Consider the following 18,709-nt stretch of genomic DNA (forward strand, 5'->3'; position numbering starts at 1 on the left):
GAACCCGGGTCTCAGGCGCTGTGAGGCAGCAGTGCTAACCACTGCCACCATGCCGCCCACAGAATGTCTTGGGTGATGGTGAAATAGTCTCTTATGGGAAATGGTCATTGCCTGGCATTTGTGCAGCCTAAATGTTACTTGGCACTTTTCATTCCAAGTATGGATACTGCCCAGTCTTATCAATTTAGATATTAACTGCTTTAGTATCAAATGATATTGAACAAATAAACAATTCTGACTTTTCGAATGAGGTAAAGTCATTGATGAAGCAACTGAAGATATTTGAGCAGAGGAGTATAGAGGTCTTGTGTATAGAGTTAGTGTCCCTACCTCTGAATCAGGAAACCTAGGTTCAAGCCCCACCTGCCCCAGAGGTGTGCAATTACATCTCTAAATAGGCTGATTTTAAAACAATACCTAAAAGAACTCCTGCAGAGATGTCCTGGAGCTAACATGACTGACCTCCAACAACCAAGCATCTTCCTATGTGCCAGACTTGGCTCCAAACATTGGAGAGTCTTTCCCTTGATTGTCATTGATGCCAGTTTTACGATGGATCTTTGATGACATATCTGGTCAAATGCATCCTTGATAGCAAGGGCTATCATTCTCACTTCAATTCTGCAATTGAGCCCTTTTATCTCTGTTGAACCAAGGCTATAAGGAGATCAAGAGAGTAGTGGTCCTGGCAGAAGCCAAACTGGCTATCAATAAGCAGGTTATTACTGACTATTTGCTGCTTGATATCACTTGTGAAGACACCTTCTATTACTTTACTTATGATCCAGAGTCAATTGATAGGGCACTAATTGACTAAGTTGGATTTGGCATGCTTTTGTATATATGACCTAACTGGGCAATTTTCTACATTGCTAGATACAAGCCAGTTTGTAACTGCACTGGAACGGCTTGGCTCGAGATATAGCACAGTCTGAAGCTCAAGTCATTGGTACAATTACCAGAATGTTGTCAGGTCTTATCACCTTTGCAGCTCCAGTGCCTCCAACCATTTCAAGATGTCAGAATGGAGTGAATCAAATTGGTTGAAGATTGGTATCTAGGATGCTGAGAAACATTGGAGGAGACTGACTTGGCACTTCTGACTGAAAATTGCTTCAGTTTTATGTTTCACACTGATTTGATGGGCATTGCCAATATGGAAGATGGGATATTTGTGGAGCCTCCTTCTCTAGCCAAGTTTAATTGTCACTTAGTTTTTTTTCTGTCACTTGCTGTTGGCACACAAGTAGTATCATTTTGTAGATTCACCAAGTGTTTTTAAAGGTTCTCTAATGCTGTGCCTGGTATGCCTTCTTTGAGCCAGGGCTGATCCCCTGGTTGGATAGAATATGTCAGGCCATGATGGCCTTCTGCACCTCACACCTTCACAAAGACATTGTAGGTAGTCACTCTTATTGATAATGTCATGGACAGTTGAATCTATGACAGGCAGATTCATGAGACGAATCAACTCAATCAGTAGTGCTGCTGCTGAACCACTCTGTGGTGAAATGCCCCATTTAATAATAATGTGTGTTTGCCATCCTCAGTGGTTCCTCCAATCATTGTTCAAAATGGAGGAATGTCAATTCATCAACTTCAGGAGGACAGTACACTGTAATCACCAGGAGATTTGTGTGCCATTTTTGATCCGATGCCATGAGGTCTGGAGTCAAGTTGAGGATGCCCAGGATGTCCACATTCTCTTGCCCGCCACAGCGATAGGGTCTGCCCGTCTTCATCTTCCACCCTACCAGCTCCGAATCCTAAGGATCAGAGGCTGCCATTTCAACTACCATTCTGCATGGACCAATCCCTCTGGGACACCCTTGTCCACTCTTCCTCTAGGAGAAAGTGAGGACTGCAGATGCTGGAGATCGGAGTCGAACTGTGTGGTGCTCGAAAAGCACAACTGGTCAGGCAGCATCTGAGAAGCAGGAGAATTTACATTTTGGGCATAAGCCCTTCATCGGGAAAGAGGCTTATGGACCATGGGGGCTGAGAGATAAAGGGAAGAGGGTGGGACTCAGGGAAAGGCAGCTGGGAATGTGATAGGTAGATGAAGTTGGGAGTGAAAATTGATAGGTCGGAGAGGAGGGTGGAGCATATAGGTAGAAAGAAAGATGGACAGGTAGAACCATTCAAGTGGGTGGTGCCAAATTGGAAGGTTGGGACTGGGATAAGATGTCAGAGAATATCTCTGAGACACCCGCATGAACTAACTCCACCACCCTCAACAATTCAACTTCCCCTCCCACTCTGTCAAGGACATGCAGGTCCTGGACCTCTTCCATCGCCAAACCCTAACCACCCGACACCTGGAGGAAGAATGCCTCATCCCTCCAACCACATGGGATCAATGTGAATTTCACCAGTTCCTCATTTCCCCTTCCCCCACCTTATCCCAGTCCCAACTTTCCAAATTGGCATCACCCTCTTGAACGGTCCTACCTGTCCATCCTCCTTCCCATCATATGCTCCACCCTCCTCTCTGACTTATCACTTTCACCTCCAACTTTGTCTACCTATCGCATTCCCAGCTGCCTTCATCCCAGCTACAACCCCCTCCCACTTAACTCTCAGCCTCCTAAGGCCCACAAGCCTCAATCATGATGAAGGATTATGTCCGAAATATCGATTCTCCTGCTCCTTGGATGCCACTGTTCTTCTACCTCAACACCTCAACCCAGGCTAGTATGTTCACTGTTCACAATGTGGTCTCCCCTACAATGGGAAGATGAAACGCAGGCTGAGTGACTACTTTGAAGAATGCCTACACTCTGCCTGTGACGGTGATCTTGAGTTTTTAGTTGCCTGCTACTTTAGTACACCACTGTGTTTCCATGCCAACATTTCTGGTTTAGGCCTACTGCAGTGCTCTAATAAAGTTTAATGCAAGCTAAAGGAACACACCTCATCTTCTATCTAGGTACTTTACAGCTTTCAAAACTAAAAATTGATTATCAGAGCATGAACACCCTTCTCCATGTTCATTGCCTGCACTCACATCCTGTACTGCTCCCAGTACTGACAACCCAGTTTCACCCATCCACACTTTGCATTAGCACTCAATCAGCATTTATCTCCCTCAGTTTATTATCAGAAATCCTTTTGATGACGTCTTCCTTTCTTTCTTCTTGACATCATCTCTACATGTTCTATTCACACATCACCAGCCCTGCCTACAACCCTACATGGATTCCATCCCATAAAACCACTCCCTCGACCCACCATCCCCTTTGCGCCACCTTGCTCCTTTACAAGCAGTCATGAACAAGTCTCATTGGATATTCTCCCCAAGCAGTAGCATGACCCAGCCAAGCCAGTGGGTACAGGGGAAAGAAGTATTAAACGGCCAATGAAATGATTCAGTTAGCCTCTATTTTTCCAACAGCAGTAAAATGCCAATGGTAGAAGGAAGAGGACAAAAGAAGTCTCCCAGCACCTTCTCTATCACTTTAACAGCATTTCAAACTTCCAACCTGTTATCCAAGTGTAGATAAAATGCCACCCAATGTGTTTATGCTATTGCATTCACATTAATTATGTAAACAGCAAGACTGCCTATTGTAACTTAATAACTATGAACAATTTGGAAACATTATTGCCAAATTCTCCTGTTCTTGTTCCATACTTCCTGTTCTCTTCTCGTTAGACCATATGGCAGCTATTCTCTTCATTGAAAATCGGTTAAAATATGTTTTCAAATCTTAATTATTTCTGACAACTTTTAGCTTTAGCAATTAACTGCAAATTACCTTCCTAGGCTGCGATACATCAAAGTATCAATAGGTTTGCAGCAATGGTTAAAAGAAATATGATGCCAAGTTTAAACTAAGAACAGCAAACTATGTTGCTACCTACACTTGGACAAAGATTATAGTATCAAAGAAATTTCCACCTACCAACCCAATTCCTTCGAAAGCAAATATTGCAGAGCCAAAGAAAAGCGGATATTTTTTCCAACTGGCAACCAAAGGAAGCTTCCCTAGATGAGGCATGTCCTAATTAAAAGACAAAAGACTATAGATTTCAGTCGTCAATCAATGCCTGAAATTTATATTAACATGAGCCTAAATAAACATTTTGCATCCAAAATATAGTGAAAGTATTTAAATGCCTAAAGTTTATTCACATGTACTGTTCACAATTTCATACCAATAATCTGTGAACAATGCATAAAGTAAACATATTTAGACCTCTTATTGAGTTGGCTTTTTTTAAAAAATGCTGATTTTTTTCATCCAAATGCATAAAATTTGCCATCTATGCATTTTTTTTAAATTTAGCTAGAAGTAAAAAGTTGATACCCATGGTTCAGGACTTAGGCAAAGCTGAAAAGGGTTGTCTAGAAAGTTAATAAATGACTGCAAACTTGGATTTAAAACCCTGTTGCGTGAAGGGAAAAGAAATAGGAGTCATTCCAGACAAAGGCTAACTGAACATTGTATGGAAAGTTTCAAATCCCAAAATGACAAGGAACTTAGGAGCAAGAGAAAACAATTAGCTTTATCAAAATAGATTTGGCTTCAGGTCAAAACCTAGAAAATATTTAAGATACATATTCATTGAATATATTAGGCAACACAAAGCACAAAAAGCCTCATTATCTGGATAAACTGCAGCATTAACGAAGAAAAATAAATTTGAGTTAAAAACACAGACAGAGACATGAAACTAACTACCCTGGAATCACAAATGGAAAAGAAAACTGGGCAACAGACTCGCCAAGCCAGTTTTATTTCAGATTCCATCCTAATTATAACACAAAACTGTTAAATAAGATCTACCTCTCTCCCTTTTGCACTGTTTTTGATAATCATTGCATTGTTGTATTCAATTAATTTTTTTTTAAAAAACAGTGGAAACATAAAATACACTGCCTGCAAGTTTAGGAAGCATGGTTCATTCAATGGTTAGTGCATATATTCTGCAAGAAATATTTGTATTAAGCTTTATCACCCCAAGTACCAGCATGGAATAACTGATGGTGGGGCTGGAGGTGTGGAGGAGCTGTATTACTCTCAAGTCAAGAAAGTACACAATGTATAGTAAGATGTGCACTTACTTTGGGACATGCTAATGTATCATTTGTCGTATCAGGACTGGCACAGGATAAAAGAATCAAAAAGTGATTTAGATTTGTATAGCAATTTTCACCACCTCAGGATCTCTCATTGCACTATACAGCCAATTAACTATGTTCAGACATTGCCATGTTTCTGGAAATGCAACAATCAATTAGCACACAAAAGCAATGTGATAATGACAAGATTTGATTTTGTCCTGTTGATTGACAGATAAATGTTGATCAAGAGCCCAAGGATAATTCCCCTATGTTTTTTAGAAGCATGTTCTGGAAACTGTTACATCTATCTTAGAAAACACACTGCATCTCAGTACACTTTCTCACAATCGATAGATGGTTGTACACTGCCAGAGGTGCTGTTTCAATGCAAAATAGCCTCAATCCTCCATTTGACTGACATCCTTAATCTGTGTGCTCAAGCCTCTGGATTGTGGCTTGAATTTCCAATCCAGTGACTTAAAGACAAGAACATTACAAACTGAATCATGATTGAGAAAATACTGCATCAGAGCAGATTAGTAATCATGAACAGAGCAAATCAAAATGTTTGCAAAATGTGTAAGAAGCAGAGCTATTTACATTTCAAAATTTAGGGTGTAGTTTTGCTCGCTGAGCTGTAGGTTTGATATTCAAACATTTCATGACCTGGCTAGGTAACATCATCAGTGGCGACCTCCAACTGAAGTGAAGCTGTTGTCTCCTGCTTTCTATTTATATCTTTCTCCTGGATGGGGTTCCTGGGGTTTGTGGTGATATCATCTTCTGTTCATTTTCTGAGGGGTTGATAGATGGAATCTAGATCTATGTGTTTGTTTATGGCATTGCGGTTGGAGTGCCAGGCCTCTAGGAATTCTCTGGCATGTTTTTGCGTAGCCTGTCCCAGGATAGATGTGTTGTCCCAGTCGAAATGGTGTTTTTTTTTCATCTTGTGCAGGGCTACGAGGGAGAGAGGGTCGTGTCTTTTTGTGGCTAGCTGGTGTTCGTGTATCCTGGTGGCTAACTTTCTTCCTGTTTGTCCTACGTAGTGCTTGTGGCAATCCTTGCATGGAATTTTGTAGATGACATTGGTTTTGTCCATGGGTTGTACTGGGTCTTGTAAGCTTGCTAGTTTTTGTTTGAGTGTGTTGGTGGGTTTGTGTGCTCCTAGGATTCAAAAGGGTCTTAGTAGTTTGGCTGTCATTTCTGAAACTTCTTTGATTAACAGTAACGTGGTTAGGGTTTCTGGCTGTGTTTGGTCTGCTTGTCGTGGTTTGTTCTTGAGGAATCTGCGCACTGTATTTTTTGAGTATCCGTTCTTCTTGAATATGTTGTATAGTTTGTTCTCCTCTATTTTCCGAAGTTCGCCTGTGCTGCAGTGTGTGGTGGCTCGTTGGAATAGGGTTCTGATACAGCTTTGTTTGTGTGTGTTGGGATGGTTGCTGGTGTAGTTAAGTATTTGGTTGGTGTTTGTCGGTTTTCTGTATACGCAGGTTTGTAGTTCTCCGTTGTCCTGTGACATCTAGGAATGCAAGTTTGTTGTCGGTTTCTTCCTCTAGGAATTCGTTTTGTGATGACAAAGGTATCATCTATGTAGCGGACCCAGATTTTTGGTTTGATGGTTGGTAGGGCTGTTTGTTCTAGTCTTTGCATTACTGCTTCTGCTATGAATCCTGATAGCGGAGATCCAATGGGTGTGCCATTGGTTTGTTTGTAGACTATGTTGTTGAAAGTGAAGCGGGTGGTGAGGCACAAGTCCAGTAACTTCATGATGTTTTCATTGGTAATGTGATTGATGGTGGTTGGGGTGTGTGTATGGTCTCTTCTTAAAAAAGTGTAGTAAGTGTTTCCTTTGCCAGGTCGATGTTGATGGAGGTGAACGTCGAATGAGATTGTTACTTCGTCTTCCTTTATTTTGGTGTTTTTGATGATTTTTAGGAATTCTTGGGTGGAGTGGATGGAGTGCTGTGACTCTTCTACTAGGTCTTTCAGTCTTGCGTGTAGTCTTTGGCCAGTCTGAAAGTTGGTGTTTCGGGTAGTGAGACTATAGGTCTGAGGGGGGCTCCTGGTTTATGGATTTTTGGTAGTCTGTAGAATCATGGGGTGTTGGTCCCGTCGTTTTTCATTTTCTGGAATTCCGTCTTGTTTAATTGTCCGGAATTGTGTAATTTTCTTAGGAGATATGTAATTCTGTTTCCTAGTTGTGGGGTCAGGTCTAGCGCCACCTGTTAGTAGGTGTTGGTGTCTGCGAGTAGTGCATTGGCTTTCTCTATGAAGTCCCTTCTGTTCAGGATGACTGTAAGCCGACCTTTGTCTGCAGGTAATATAACGATGCTTCTGTCTTTTTTGAGGTTTTCTAGGGCTTTCTTTTCTTGTGTGTTCAGTTTGTTTCCTTCCCTCTTTCGGCTCAGAATAGGTGCAACTGTCTGTCTGATCGTTTGTTGTGTTTCTTCCGTGAGATTGTTGTCCTTCAATGTGGTTTCTAATGCCGCTAGGAAATCCTTCTTGTCAGCATCTTGGTAATTGGAATTTAATCCTTTTACTAGTACTGCTTTTTCTGTGTCTGATACGTTCTTTATCCATGCTCCTGTGTTATCGGTTTTGTCTTTTTTTGTGAGGTTGTCATGTTTTTTCTTCGGGTCCCGATTTTTCTTTATCTGTGTTTGCTGTTGTTTGGTGTTTATGGCTCGTTCTACCGCGTCTGTCCATTCTTGAGTTGTTGCTTGTTTGAATAACGGTTTTTGGCGCGCAATTTCCCAGTTGTATTTTTGGGGGCTGTGGTGGGCATCATTGATTAGTTCTCGGAGTATTCTGCGACCGTTTTGTTCTGCTAAATTTCTGGCTTGAGGTGTTTTTAATCGGTATTTTACCTAGTAGAAGAGTCACAGCACTCCATCCACTCCACATAGGAATTCCTAAAAAAATCAAAAACACCAAAATAAAGGAAGATGAAGCAATGATTTCATTCGACGGACCCCAAAAAGAAGGTCCAAGGAAGTTCCTGTGGATTGAAGAGTGAGACTTTAGCTCAGGAGTCTTTGACAAGGAGGCTGAGTGAAGTGATTACGCCACAGTTGAAGAGGGTGAAGACATGACTGCCAAGCTGGTTCAGTTCATTACGTGCTTGATGTGGGAGGTCAACGACTCTGGTGTGTCTGGCTCGTATAAGTGCAGAAAGCGTGTGCACTTTCAGCTACTAACAGAGAATATTGCAGCACTGATGAAAGAACTCGAGGACCTTAGGCTCATCTGAGAGAACGAGATCTTTCTGGACAAGGCCTTCAGCGAGGTTATTACACCAATCATACCAGAAGAGAGCAGACGATGAGGAAGGCAGAGAGGAGACAGATGCAAAAGACCCCGGGGGAAGTACCTGTCAGGAACAAGTTGAATCTTTTGGAAACAGTAGAGACAGATGACACTGCCAGTCCGCAAGGCGGCCAGGTCTGTCAATCAAAAGTTAGCGCAGAGGCAAAGCGGAAGAATCAGACATCGCACAGAGCCGTGGTAATAGGGGACGCCATAGTGAGAGGAACTGACTGGGGTTTTTGTGGCAGCAGACAGGACTTAAGGATGGTGTGTTGCCTTCCTGGTGCCAGGGTTAAAGACATCACAGACAGAGTGCAGGAAATCCTCAAGGATGAAGGTGAAGAGCCAGAAGCGGTGGTATATGTCGGCACAAATGATGTCGGGAAGAAGAGGAGGAACATACTACAGCAGGACTTTGGAGAACTAGGAAGAAATCTGAAAAGCAAGATGTCCAAGATGGTTATCTCCGATTAGCTTCCAGTTCCTCAGGCTGGTGAAGCCAGAAACAGGGAGATAATGGACTTGAACATGTGGCTGGGGAACTGGTGCAGGAAGCAAGGATTTAAATTCTTGGATCACTAGGGTATGTTTTATGGTAAGTATAAATTCTACAAGAGAGACGCTTTGCACCTTAATAGGTTAGGGAGCAGAATTCTGGCAGGCAGGTTTGCTACTGCAACACAGCTATGTTTAAACTAAGTAGCGGGGAGGGTACAAACTGTTTAAGAAGGAAATTGAAGGAAAAGTTAGAACAAGGGAAGTCATGAAAGACAACTGTATCAATGAGGCAGAAAACTTGGAAAGGGTTTTGCTTTATGGTTACTTGCTGTATGGTTGAGTGAAATAGGAGTTGATGGGAAGGGTGAGGGCAGTAATAAATTAAAAATACTATACCTGAATGCACGAAGCATAGAAATAAGATGGATGAACTTGAGGCTCTTTTGGAATTTGGCAGATAAAATATTGTGGGGATAACTGAGACATGGCTTCAAGTGGACAGGGCTTGGGAAATGAATATTCAAAGCTACACGTGCTATCATAAGGACAGACTGACGGGCAGAGGGGGTGGAGTGGCCTTATTGGTAAGGGAGGATATTCAGTCCCTTGCGCGGGGGGACCTAGAGTCAGGGGATGTAGAGTCAGTGTGGATAGAGCTGAGAAAACTAAGGGTAAAAAGACCCTCTTGGGAGTTATCTACAGGCCCCCAAACAGTAGTCTGGATGTCGGACGTAAGTTGAATCAGGAGCTGAAATTGAAGGGAAAGATGTTACTACAGTTGTTATGGGGGATTACAACATGCAGGTAGACTGGGAGAATCAGGATGGTATTGGACCTCAAGAAAGAGACTTTGTGAAGCGCCTCAGAGATGCATTCTTAGAACAGCTGGTACTGCAGCCAACTCGGGAGAAGGCAATTCTGGATCTGGTATTGTGCAACAAACCAGAATTGGTCAGGGACCTCGAAGTGAAGGAGCCATTGGGAAGTAGTGACCATAATACAATAAGCTTCAATCTGCAATGTGAGAGGGAGAGGGTACAATTGGAAGTGACAATACTTCTGTTGAATAAAAGGAACTATGGAGCTATGAGGGAGGAGCTGGCCAAAGTTCAATGGTGCAATACCTTAGCAGGGATGACAGTGGAGGAACAATGGCGGATATTTCTGTGTATAATACAGAAGATGCAGGATCAGTTCATTCCAAAAAGGAAGAAAGATCCTAGGAGGAGGCATGGGTGGCCGTGGCTGATGAGGGAAGTTAAGAAACATATAAAGTTAAAAGAGAAAAAGTATAACATAGCAAAGATAAGTGGGAAAACGGAGGACTGGAAAGCTTTTAAAGAACAACAGAGGATTACGAAGAAGGAAATACACAGAGAAAAAATGAGGTACAAAGGTAAACTGGCCAATAATATAAAGGAGGATAGTAAACGAAAGGCAAAAAAATGGTTAAGACTAAAATTGGGCCCGTGAAGACAGAAACAGGGGAATATATTACGGGGAACAAAGAAATGTCAGAAGAATTAAATGGGTACTTCAGATCTGTGCTCACTGAGGAAGACACAAGCAATCTCCGAGGTAACAGTGGCTGAAGGACCTGAACTTAAGGGAATTTATATTGGCCAGGAATTGGTGTTGGAGAGACTGTTAGGTCTGAAGGTTGATAAGTCCCCAGGGCCTGATGGTGTACATCCAAGGTTATGAAGGAGGTGGCTTGAGAAATCGTGGATGCGTTGGTGATTATTTTCCAGAGTTCGATAGATTCAGGATCACTTCCTGCGGATTGGAGGGTGGCTAATGTTATACCACTTTTTAAGAAAGGTGGGAGAGAGAAAGCAGGAAATTATAGACCAGTTAGTCTGACCTCAGAGGTGAAAAAGATGCTGGAGTCTATTATAAAGGATGAAATTACGACACATCTGGATAGTAGTAACAGGATAGGTCAGAGTCAGCATGGAGTTATGAAGGGGAAATCATGCTTGACTAATCTTCTGGAATTTTTTGAGGATGTAACTCTGAAGATGGACGAGAGAGATCCAGTAGATGTAGTGTACCTGGACTTTCAGAAAGCTTTTAATAAAGTCCTACATAGTAGGTTAGTGAGCAAAATTAGGGTGCATGGTATTGGGGGCAAAGTATTAATTTGGATTGAAAGTTGGTTGGCTGATAGGAAGCAAAGAGTAGTGATAAACTGCTCCATTTTGGAATGGCAGGCAGTTACCAGTGGGGTACTGCAGGGATCAGTACTGGGTCCGCAGCTTTTTACAATGTATGTAAATGATATAGGAGATAGTATTAGCAATAACATTAGCAAATTTGCTCAGGATATTAAGCTGGGTGGCAGGGTGAAATATGAGGATGTTAGGAGATTACAGGGTGACCTGGACAAGTTAGGTGAGTGGGCAGATGCATGGCAGATGCAGTTTAATGTGGATAAATGTATGGTTATCCACTTTGTGGCAAGAACAGGAAGGCAGATTACTACCTAAATGGAATCATTTTAGATAAAGGGGCAGTACAGAGAGATCTGGGTGTTCTTGTACACCAGTCAATGAAGGTAAGCATGCAAGTACAGCAGGTAGTGAAGAAGGCTAATAGCATGCTGGCCTTCATAACAAGAGGGATTGAGTATAGAAGCAAAGAGGTGCTTCTGCAGCTGTACAGGGCCCTGGTGAGACCACACCTGGAGTACTGTGTGCAGTTTTGGTCTCCAAATTTGAGGAAAGACTTTCTGGCTATTGAGGGAGTGCAGTGCAGGTTCACGAGGTCAATTCCTGGAATGGTGGGATTACCTTACACTGAAAGACTGAAGCGACTGGACTTGTATACCCTTGAGTTTAGAAGACTGAGAGGGGATATGATTGAGACATATAAGATTATTAAAGGATTGGACACTCTGGAGGCAGGAAACATGTTTCCGCTGATGGGTGAGTGCCGAACCAGAGGACACAGCTTAAAAATACGGGGTAGACCATTTAGGACAGAGATAAGGAGAAACTTCTTCACCCAGAGAGTGGTGGCTGTGTGGAATGCTCTGCCCCAGAGGGCAGTGGAGGCCCAGTCTCCGGATTCATTTAAGAAAGTGTTGGATAGAGCTCTCAAGGATAGTGGAATCAAGGGTTATGGAAAAAGGCGGAACAGGATACTGATTAAGAATGATCAGCCATGATCATATTGTATGGTGGTGCAGGCTTGAAGGGCAGAATGGCCTACCCCTGCATCTATTGTCTATAGCACTGTTCACCTCCATCAACATCGACCTGGCAAAGGAAACACTTACTACACTTTTAGAAGAGACCATCACACACACACCCCAACTACCATCAATCACATTACCAACGAAAACATCATGAAGCTCGTGGACATGTGCCTCACCGCCCACTTCACTTCCAACAACAGTCTACAAAAAAACCAATGGCACACCCACTGGATCTCCGCTATCAGGATTCATAACAGAAGCAGTAATGCAAAAACTAGAACAAACAGCCCTCCCAACCATCAAACCAAAAATCTGGGTCCGCTACGTAGATGACACCTTTGTCATCACAAAACAAATTCCCAGAGGAAGAAACTGACAACAAACTCGCATTCCTGGACGTCACAGGCCAACGGAGAACTACAAACCTGCGTATACAGAAAACCGACAAACACCAACCAAATACTTAACTACACCAGCAACCATCCCAACACACACAAACAAAGCTGTATCAGAACACTATTCCAACGAGCCACCACACACTGCAGCACAGGCGAACTTCGGAAAACAGAGGAGAACCACCTATACAACGTATTCAAGAAGAACGGATACTCAAAAAATACAGTGCGCAGATTCCTCAAGAACAAACCACGACAAGCAGACCAAACACAGCCAGAAACCCTAACCACCTTATTGTACATCAAAGAAGTGTCATTCAGAAATGACAGCCAAACTACTAAGACCCCTCTGAATCCTAGGAGCACACAAACCCACCAACACACTCAAACAAAAACTAACAAACTTAAAAGACATGGACAAAACCAATGTCATCTACAAAATTCTATGCAAGGACTGCCACAAACACTACATAGGATAAACAGGAAGAAAGTTAGCCCCCAGGATACATGATCACCAGCTAGCCACAAAAAGACACGACCTTCTCTCTCTCTCGTAGCCCTACACACGAATGAAAAAACCATTTCAACTGGGACAACACATCTATCCTGGGACAGGCTAAGCAAAGACATGCCAGAGAATTCCTAGAGGCCCAGCACTCCAACCACATTCTCCATTCAGGAGAAAGATATAAATAGAAAGCAGGAGACAACAGCTTCGCTTCACTTGGAGGTCGCCAATGAAACATCTGGATATCAAACCTACAGCTCAGCGAGCAAACCTACACCCTAAACCTCAACCTGAACTACAAACCTTCACAAATCTTGCAAAAACATTTCAAAATAACGGCAATACCCAACCACAATAAAAAGATAAAATTCACCATTTCCTCGCACAATAATACACAGTAGATATTGTTGCAGATATTCTTGTTACTTATTTTCCTTTGATCTCATTTTACATTTAAAGTGTACAGTATTTCTGCAACAGTATTATAATAACAGATTTTCAGTTCAAAATAACATTAACCAAATAATGAAGCCAAAAAAACAGTAAATTAAACAACAAATAATACCACCCTGACAAGAAAGATTTGGTCAGATGTGAACATAACCCAAGAATGCTGGACATCAATGAAAACATGCATGAACCTTTACAAGACTGACCATTTAAGCCTAAGAAGCAAACCTGGCAACTGCCCAAGTAATGCAAATAGAGGAAAGTACAAGGGGTTGAGCATTGAAAGATACTGATTGCAATGATCAAGAAATAGAAGATTTAATACATTAGGTGACAGGATTGCAACATTGCTCACTTTCAAGAAAAGCCCATTCCAAATCAGTGAAAAAGATTTCAGCAGGTAACCGTGTTTCATGCAACGAAAAGAAAAGCCACCAAGCAAAAGAGAAGTCACCAAGCAAGTTGAGAACAGAAGCCACGCTAACAAACAAAAGAAGGCAGCTCACTACCACCTTCTGCCAGGAAATTTGAGATGGACAATGGTGAGACAGCAACGCAATCACCCCATGCACAAGACATTTCCTTCAGTGTATGTCCCTCAAATTGCCAGAGACCTGGGTTTGATTCCAGCCTCGGATGACTGTCTGTGTGGAGTTTGCACTTTCTCCCAGTGTCTGACTGGGATTCTTCCGGGTGCTCCAGTTTCTGCCCACAATCCAAAGTTATGCAGGTTACCTGAATTGACCATGCTAAATTGCCTGTAATGTTCAGGGATGTGTAGGTTAGGTGCATTAGTCAGGAGTAAATGTAAATTAACACATTGGGGAAATGGATCTGGGTGGGTTACTCGTCAGTAGGCCGGTGTGGACTTGTTGGGCCTAATGGCCTGTTCCACACTGTAGGGATTCTATGATTCAAAAGCTTTCAGTAATTCAACGAGTACAGCACTGGTTACATAAGACATGTTATAAATAGGACAGAACTAAGGATTAAAAGAGAATTAAAGTTTAAAAGAAAATGCAAGTTCAATTAGAGTCACAGAGCCATAGAGATGAACAGCATGGAAACAAACCCTTTGGTCCAACCCGTCCACGCCGACCAGATATCTCAACCCAATCTAGTCCCACCTGCCAGCACCCAGCCCATATCCTTCCAAACCCTTCCTATTCATATACCCATCCAAATGCCTCTTAAATGTTGTAATTGTATTAGCCTCCACCACTTCCTCTGGCAGCTCATTCCATACACTTATCACCCTCTGTGTGAAAAAGTTGCCCCTTAGGTCTCTTTTAAATCTTTCCCCTCTCACCCTAAGCCTATGCCCTCTAGTTTTGGACTCCCCGACCACAGGGAAAAGACTTTGTCTATTTATCCTATCAATGCCCCTCATAATTTTGTAAAACCCTATAAGGTCACCCCTCAGCCTCTGACGCTCCAGGGAAAACAGCCCCAGCCTGTTCAGCCTCTCCCTGTAGTTCAGATCCTCCAACCCTGGCAACATCCTTGCAAATCTTTTCTGAACCCTTTCAAGTTTCACAACATCTTTCTGATAGGAAGAAGGCCAGAATTGCACACAATATTCCAACAGTAGCCTAACCAATGTCCTGTACAGCTGCAGCATGACCTCCCAACTCCTGTACTCAATACTCTGACCAATAAAGGAGAGCATACCAAATGCCTTCTTCACTAGCCTATCTAGCTGCGACTCCACTTTCAAGGAGCTATGAACCTGCACTCCAAGGTTTCTTTGTTCAGCAACACTCCTAGGACCTTTCCATTAAATGTATAAATCTGGCTAAGATTTGCTTTCCCAAAAAGCAGCATCTCACATTTATCTGAATTAAACTCCATCTGCCACTTCTCAGCCCATTGGCCTATCTGGTCCAGATTCTGTTGCAATCTGAGGTAACCCTCTTCGCAGTCCACTACACCTCCAATTTTGGTGTCATCTGCAAACTTACTAACTGTACCTCTTATGCTCACATCCAAATCATTTATGTAAATGGCAAAAAGTAGAGGGCCCAGCACCGATCCTTGTGGCACTCCACTGGTCACAGGCTTCCAGTCTGAAAAACAACCCTCCACCACTACCCTCTGTCTTCTACCTTTGAGCTAGTTCTGTATCCAAATGGCTAGTTCTCCATGTATTCCATGAGATCTAACCTTACTAATCAGTCTCTCATACGGAACCTTGTCGAACGCCTTACTGAAGTCCATATAGATCACATCTACTGTTCTGCCCTCATCAATCTTCTTTGTTACTTCAATCAAGTTTGTTAGACATGATTTCCCACGCACAAAGCCATGTTAACTATCCTGAATAAGTCCTTGCCTTTTCAAATACATGAAAATCCTGTCCCTCAGGATTCCCTCCAACAACTTGTCCATCACCGAGGTAGGCTCACCAGACTATAGTTCCCTGGCTTGTCTTTACCACCCTTCTTAAACAGTGGCACCACGTTTGTCAACGTCCAGTCTTCTGGCACCTCACCTGTGACTATTGATGATGCAAATATCTCAGCAAGAGGCCCAGCAATCACCTCTCTAGTTTCCCACAGAGTGCTCGGGTACACCTGATCAGGTCCTGGGGATTTATCCACTTTTAACCGTTTCAAGACAGTTCCTCCTCTGTAATCTAGACATTTTGCGAGATGTCACCATCTATTTCCATACAGTCTATGTCTTCCAGATCCTTTTCCTCAGTAAATACTGATGCAAAATATTCATTTAGTATCTCCCCCATTTTCTGTGGCTCCACACAAAGGCCGCCTTGCTGATCTTTGAGGGGGCGTATTCTCTCCCTAGTTACCCTTTTGTCCTTAATATATTTGTAAAACCCCTTTGGATTCTCATTAATTCTATTTGCCAAAGCTATGTCATGTCCCCATTTTGCCCTCCTGATTTCCCTCTTAAGTATACTCCTACTTTGTTTATACTCTTCTAAGGATTCACTCGATCTATCCTGTCTATACCTGACATATGCTTCCTTCTTTGTCTTAACCAAACCCTCTATTTCTTTAATCATGCAGCATTCCCTATACCTACCAGCCTTCCCTTTCACCCTGACAGGGATGTGCTTTCTCTGGATTCTTGTTATTTCATTTCTGAAGGCTTCCCATTTTCCAGCCGTCCCTTTACCTGCGAGCATCTGCCTCCAATCAGCTTTAGAAAGTTCTTGCCTAATACCATCAAAATTGGCCTTCCTCCAATTTAGAACTTCAACTTTTAGATCTGGTCTATCCTTTTCCATCACTATTTTAAAACTAATTGAATTATGGTCAATGGCCCCAAAGCAATCCCTCCTGACACCTCAGTCACCTGCCCCGCCTTATTTCTCAAGAGTAGGTCAAGTTTTGCACCTTCTCTAGTAGATCCACATACTGAATCAGAAAATGTTCTTGCATACACTTAACAAATTCCTCTCCATTTAAACCTTTAACACTATGGCAGTTCCAGTCTATGTTCGGAAAGTTAAAATCCCCTACCATAACTACCCTATTATTCTTACAGATAGCTGAGATCTCCTTACAAGTTTGTTTCTCAACTTCCCTCTGACTATTGGGGAGTCTACAATCCCAATAAGGTGATCATCCCTTTCTTATTTCTCAGTTCCATCCAAATAACTTCCCTGGATCTATTTCCGGGAATATATTCCCTCAGCACAGCTGTAATGCTATCCCTTATCAAAAATGCCATACCCCCTCCTCTCTTGCCCCCCTTTCTATCCTTCCTGTAGCATTTGTATCCTGGAACATTAAGCTGCCAATCCTGCCCATCCCTGAGCCATGTTTCCGTAATTGCTATGATATCCCAGTCCCATGTTCCTAACCATGCCCTGAGTTTATCTGCCTTCCCTGTTAGGCCCCTTACATTGAAATAAATGCAGTTTAAGTCATTAGTCCTACCTTGTTCCTGCCTGCCCTGACTGTTTGACTCACTTCTGTTCTCAGCTGTACCAGTCTCAGATCGATCTGTTGCCTCACTATCTCCCTGGCTCCCCACCACCCCCCCACACCCCCCCCACCCCACCTTACCAGTGTAAATCCTCCCAAGCAGTTCTCGCAAATGTCCCTGCCAGTTTATTAGTCCCTTTCCAATTTAGGTGCAATCCGTCCTTCTTCTACAGATCACGTCTACCCCAAAAGAGATTCCAATGATCCAAAAATGTGAATCCTTCTCCCGTACACCAGCTCCTCAGCCATGCATTCATCTGCTCTATCCTCCTATTCCTGCCCACACTGGCTTATAGCACTGGGAGTAATCCAGATATTACTACCCTTGAGGACCTCCTTTTCAAATTTCTGCGTAACTCTCTGTAATCTCCCTTCAGAATCTCAACCTTTTCCCTTCTAATGTCATTGGTTCCAATGTGGACAATGACCTCCTGCTGGTCCCTCTCCCTCATGAGAACATTCTGCACCCTCTGAGACATCCTTGATCCTGGCACCAGGGAAACAACACACCATTCTGCTTTTTCTCTATTGGCCATAGAAATGTCTATCTGTATCTTGGACTACAGAATCCCCTAACACAACTGATCTCTCAGAAGCCGACTCGTTGCATTACAGCCAGTCTCAATACCAGAAACTTGGCTGTTCGTGCTACATTCCCCTGAGAATCCATCACCCCTGTTTGAAATGGGTATATCCACAAAAGACTCCTGCCTAGGTGCCGACCTCTCTTACCCTTCCTGGAGTTAACCCATCTATGTGACTGTATCTAAGACTATCCCCCCCTCCTATAACTGCCATCCATCACATACAGTTGCTGTTGCAAATTCCTCATCACTTCTATCTGTCTCTCCAACCGATCCACTCGATCCTACAGCATTTATGGCAGATATAATCCGCAGTAACCCTTAAATTCTCTTTAAACTCCCACATTGGACAAGAGGTACATATCACTGCAAAGGCCATTTTTGCTCCTTCACAATCTACAAACCCAGAACATAACACCGTCTTATTCCTCTACAAACACTTACCCAAGTTAAAATATAAGGCATAGCTATTAATTTAAGTTTAATCAAGAGACTGATCCCCAAAAACATATAATCAAGAAAGAATCCACTGTACTCACTACTGCAGCCTTTCTCTTGGTCAGACTTAAAACAATTAATCTATCTGATTCTGTGCTGTGAACTTCGCCTAACAGTTCCTTCAAGATTAGTTGTGAATTTCACTGTTTGTTAATTTTCCCAGATGCACTCTGATCTCCAGCGATACACGAATTCAAACAGCAAAGTTGGTAACTGTACAGGTCTTTCTTTCTCTCTCTCTCCTGCACTG

General features: G+C 42.7%; 1 protein-coding gene across 5 annotated transcripts in view; it reads right to left on the reverse strand.

Moving 5' to 3' along the window:
- Positions 1 to 18,709, reverse strand: part of LOC132816685 (neutral amino acid uniporter 4-like) — a 197,838-nt gene that overhangs the window by 115,213 nt on the left and 63,916 nt on the right. For 4 of the 5 annotated variants that reach the window (XM_060826546.1, XM_060826545.1, XM_060826548.1 and 1 more), the window contains one exon: positions 3,906 to 4,004. The exons of the other annotated variant lie outside the window; for it this stretch is intronic. In XM_060826546.1, the coding sequence (XP_060682529.1) occupies positions 3,906 to 4,004 (99 nt within the window). The remainder of the gene's footprint in view (positions 1 to 3,905; positions 4,005 to 18,709) is intronic. 5 annotated transcript variants of the gene reach the window in all.

Source organism: Hemiscyllium ocellatum, chromosome 6 (genome assembly GCF_020745735.1).
Source record: "Hemiscyllium ocellatum isolate sHemOce1 chromosome 6, sHemOce1.pat.X.cur, whole genome shotgun sequence".
NCBI lineage: Eukaryota > Metazoa > Chordata > Chondrichthyes > Orectolobiformes > Hemiscylliidae > Hemiscyllium > Hemiscyllium ocellatum.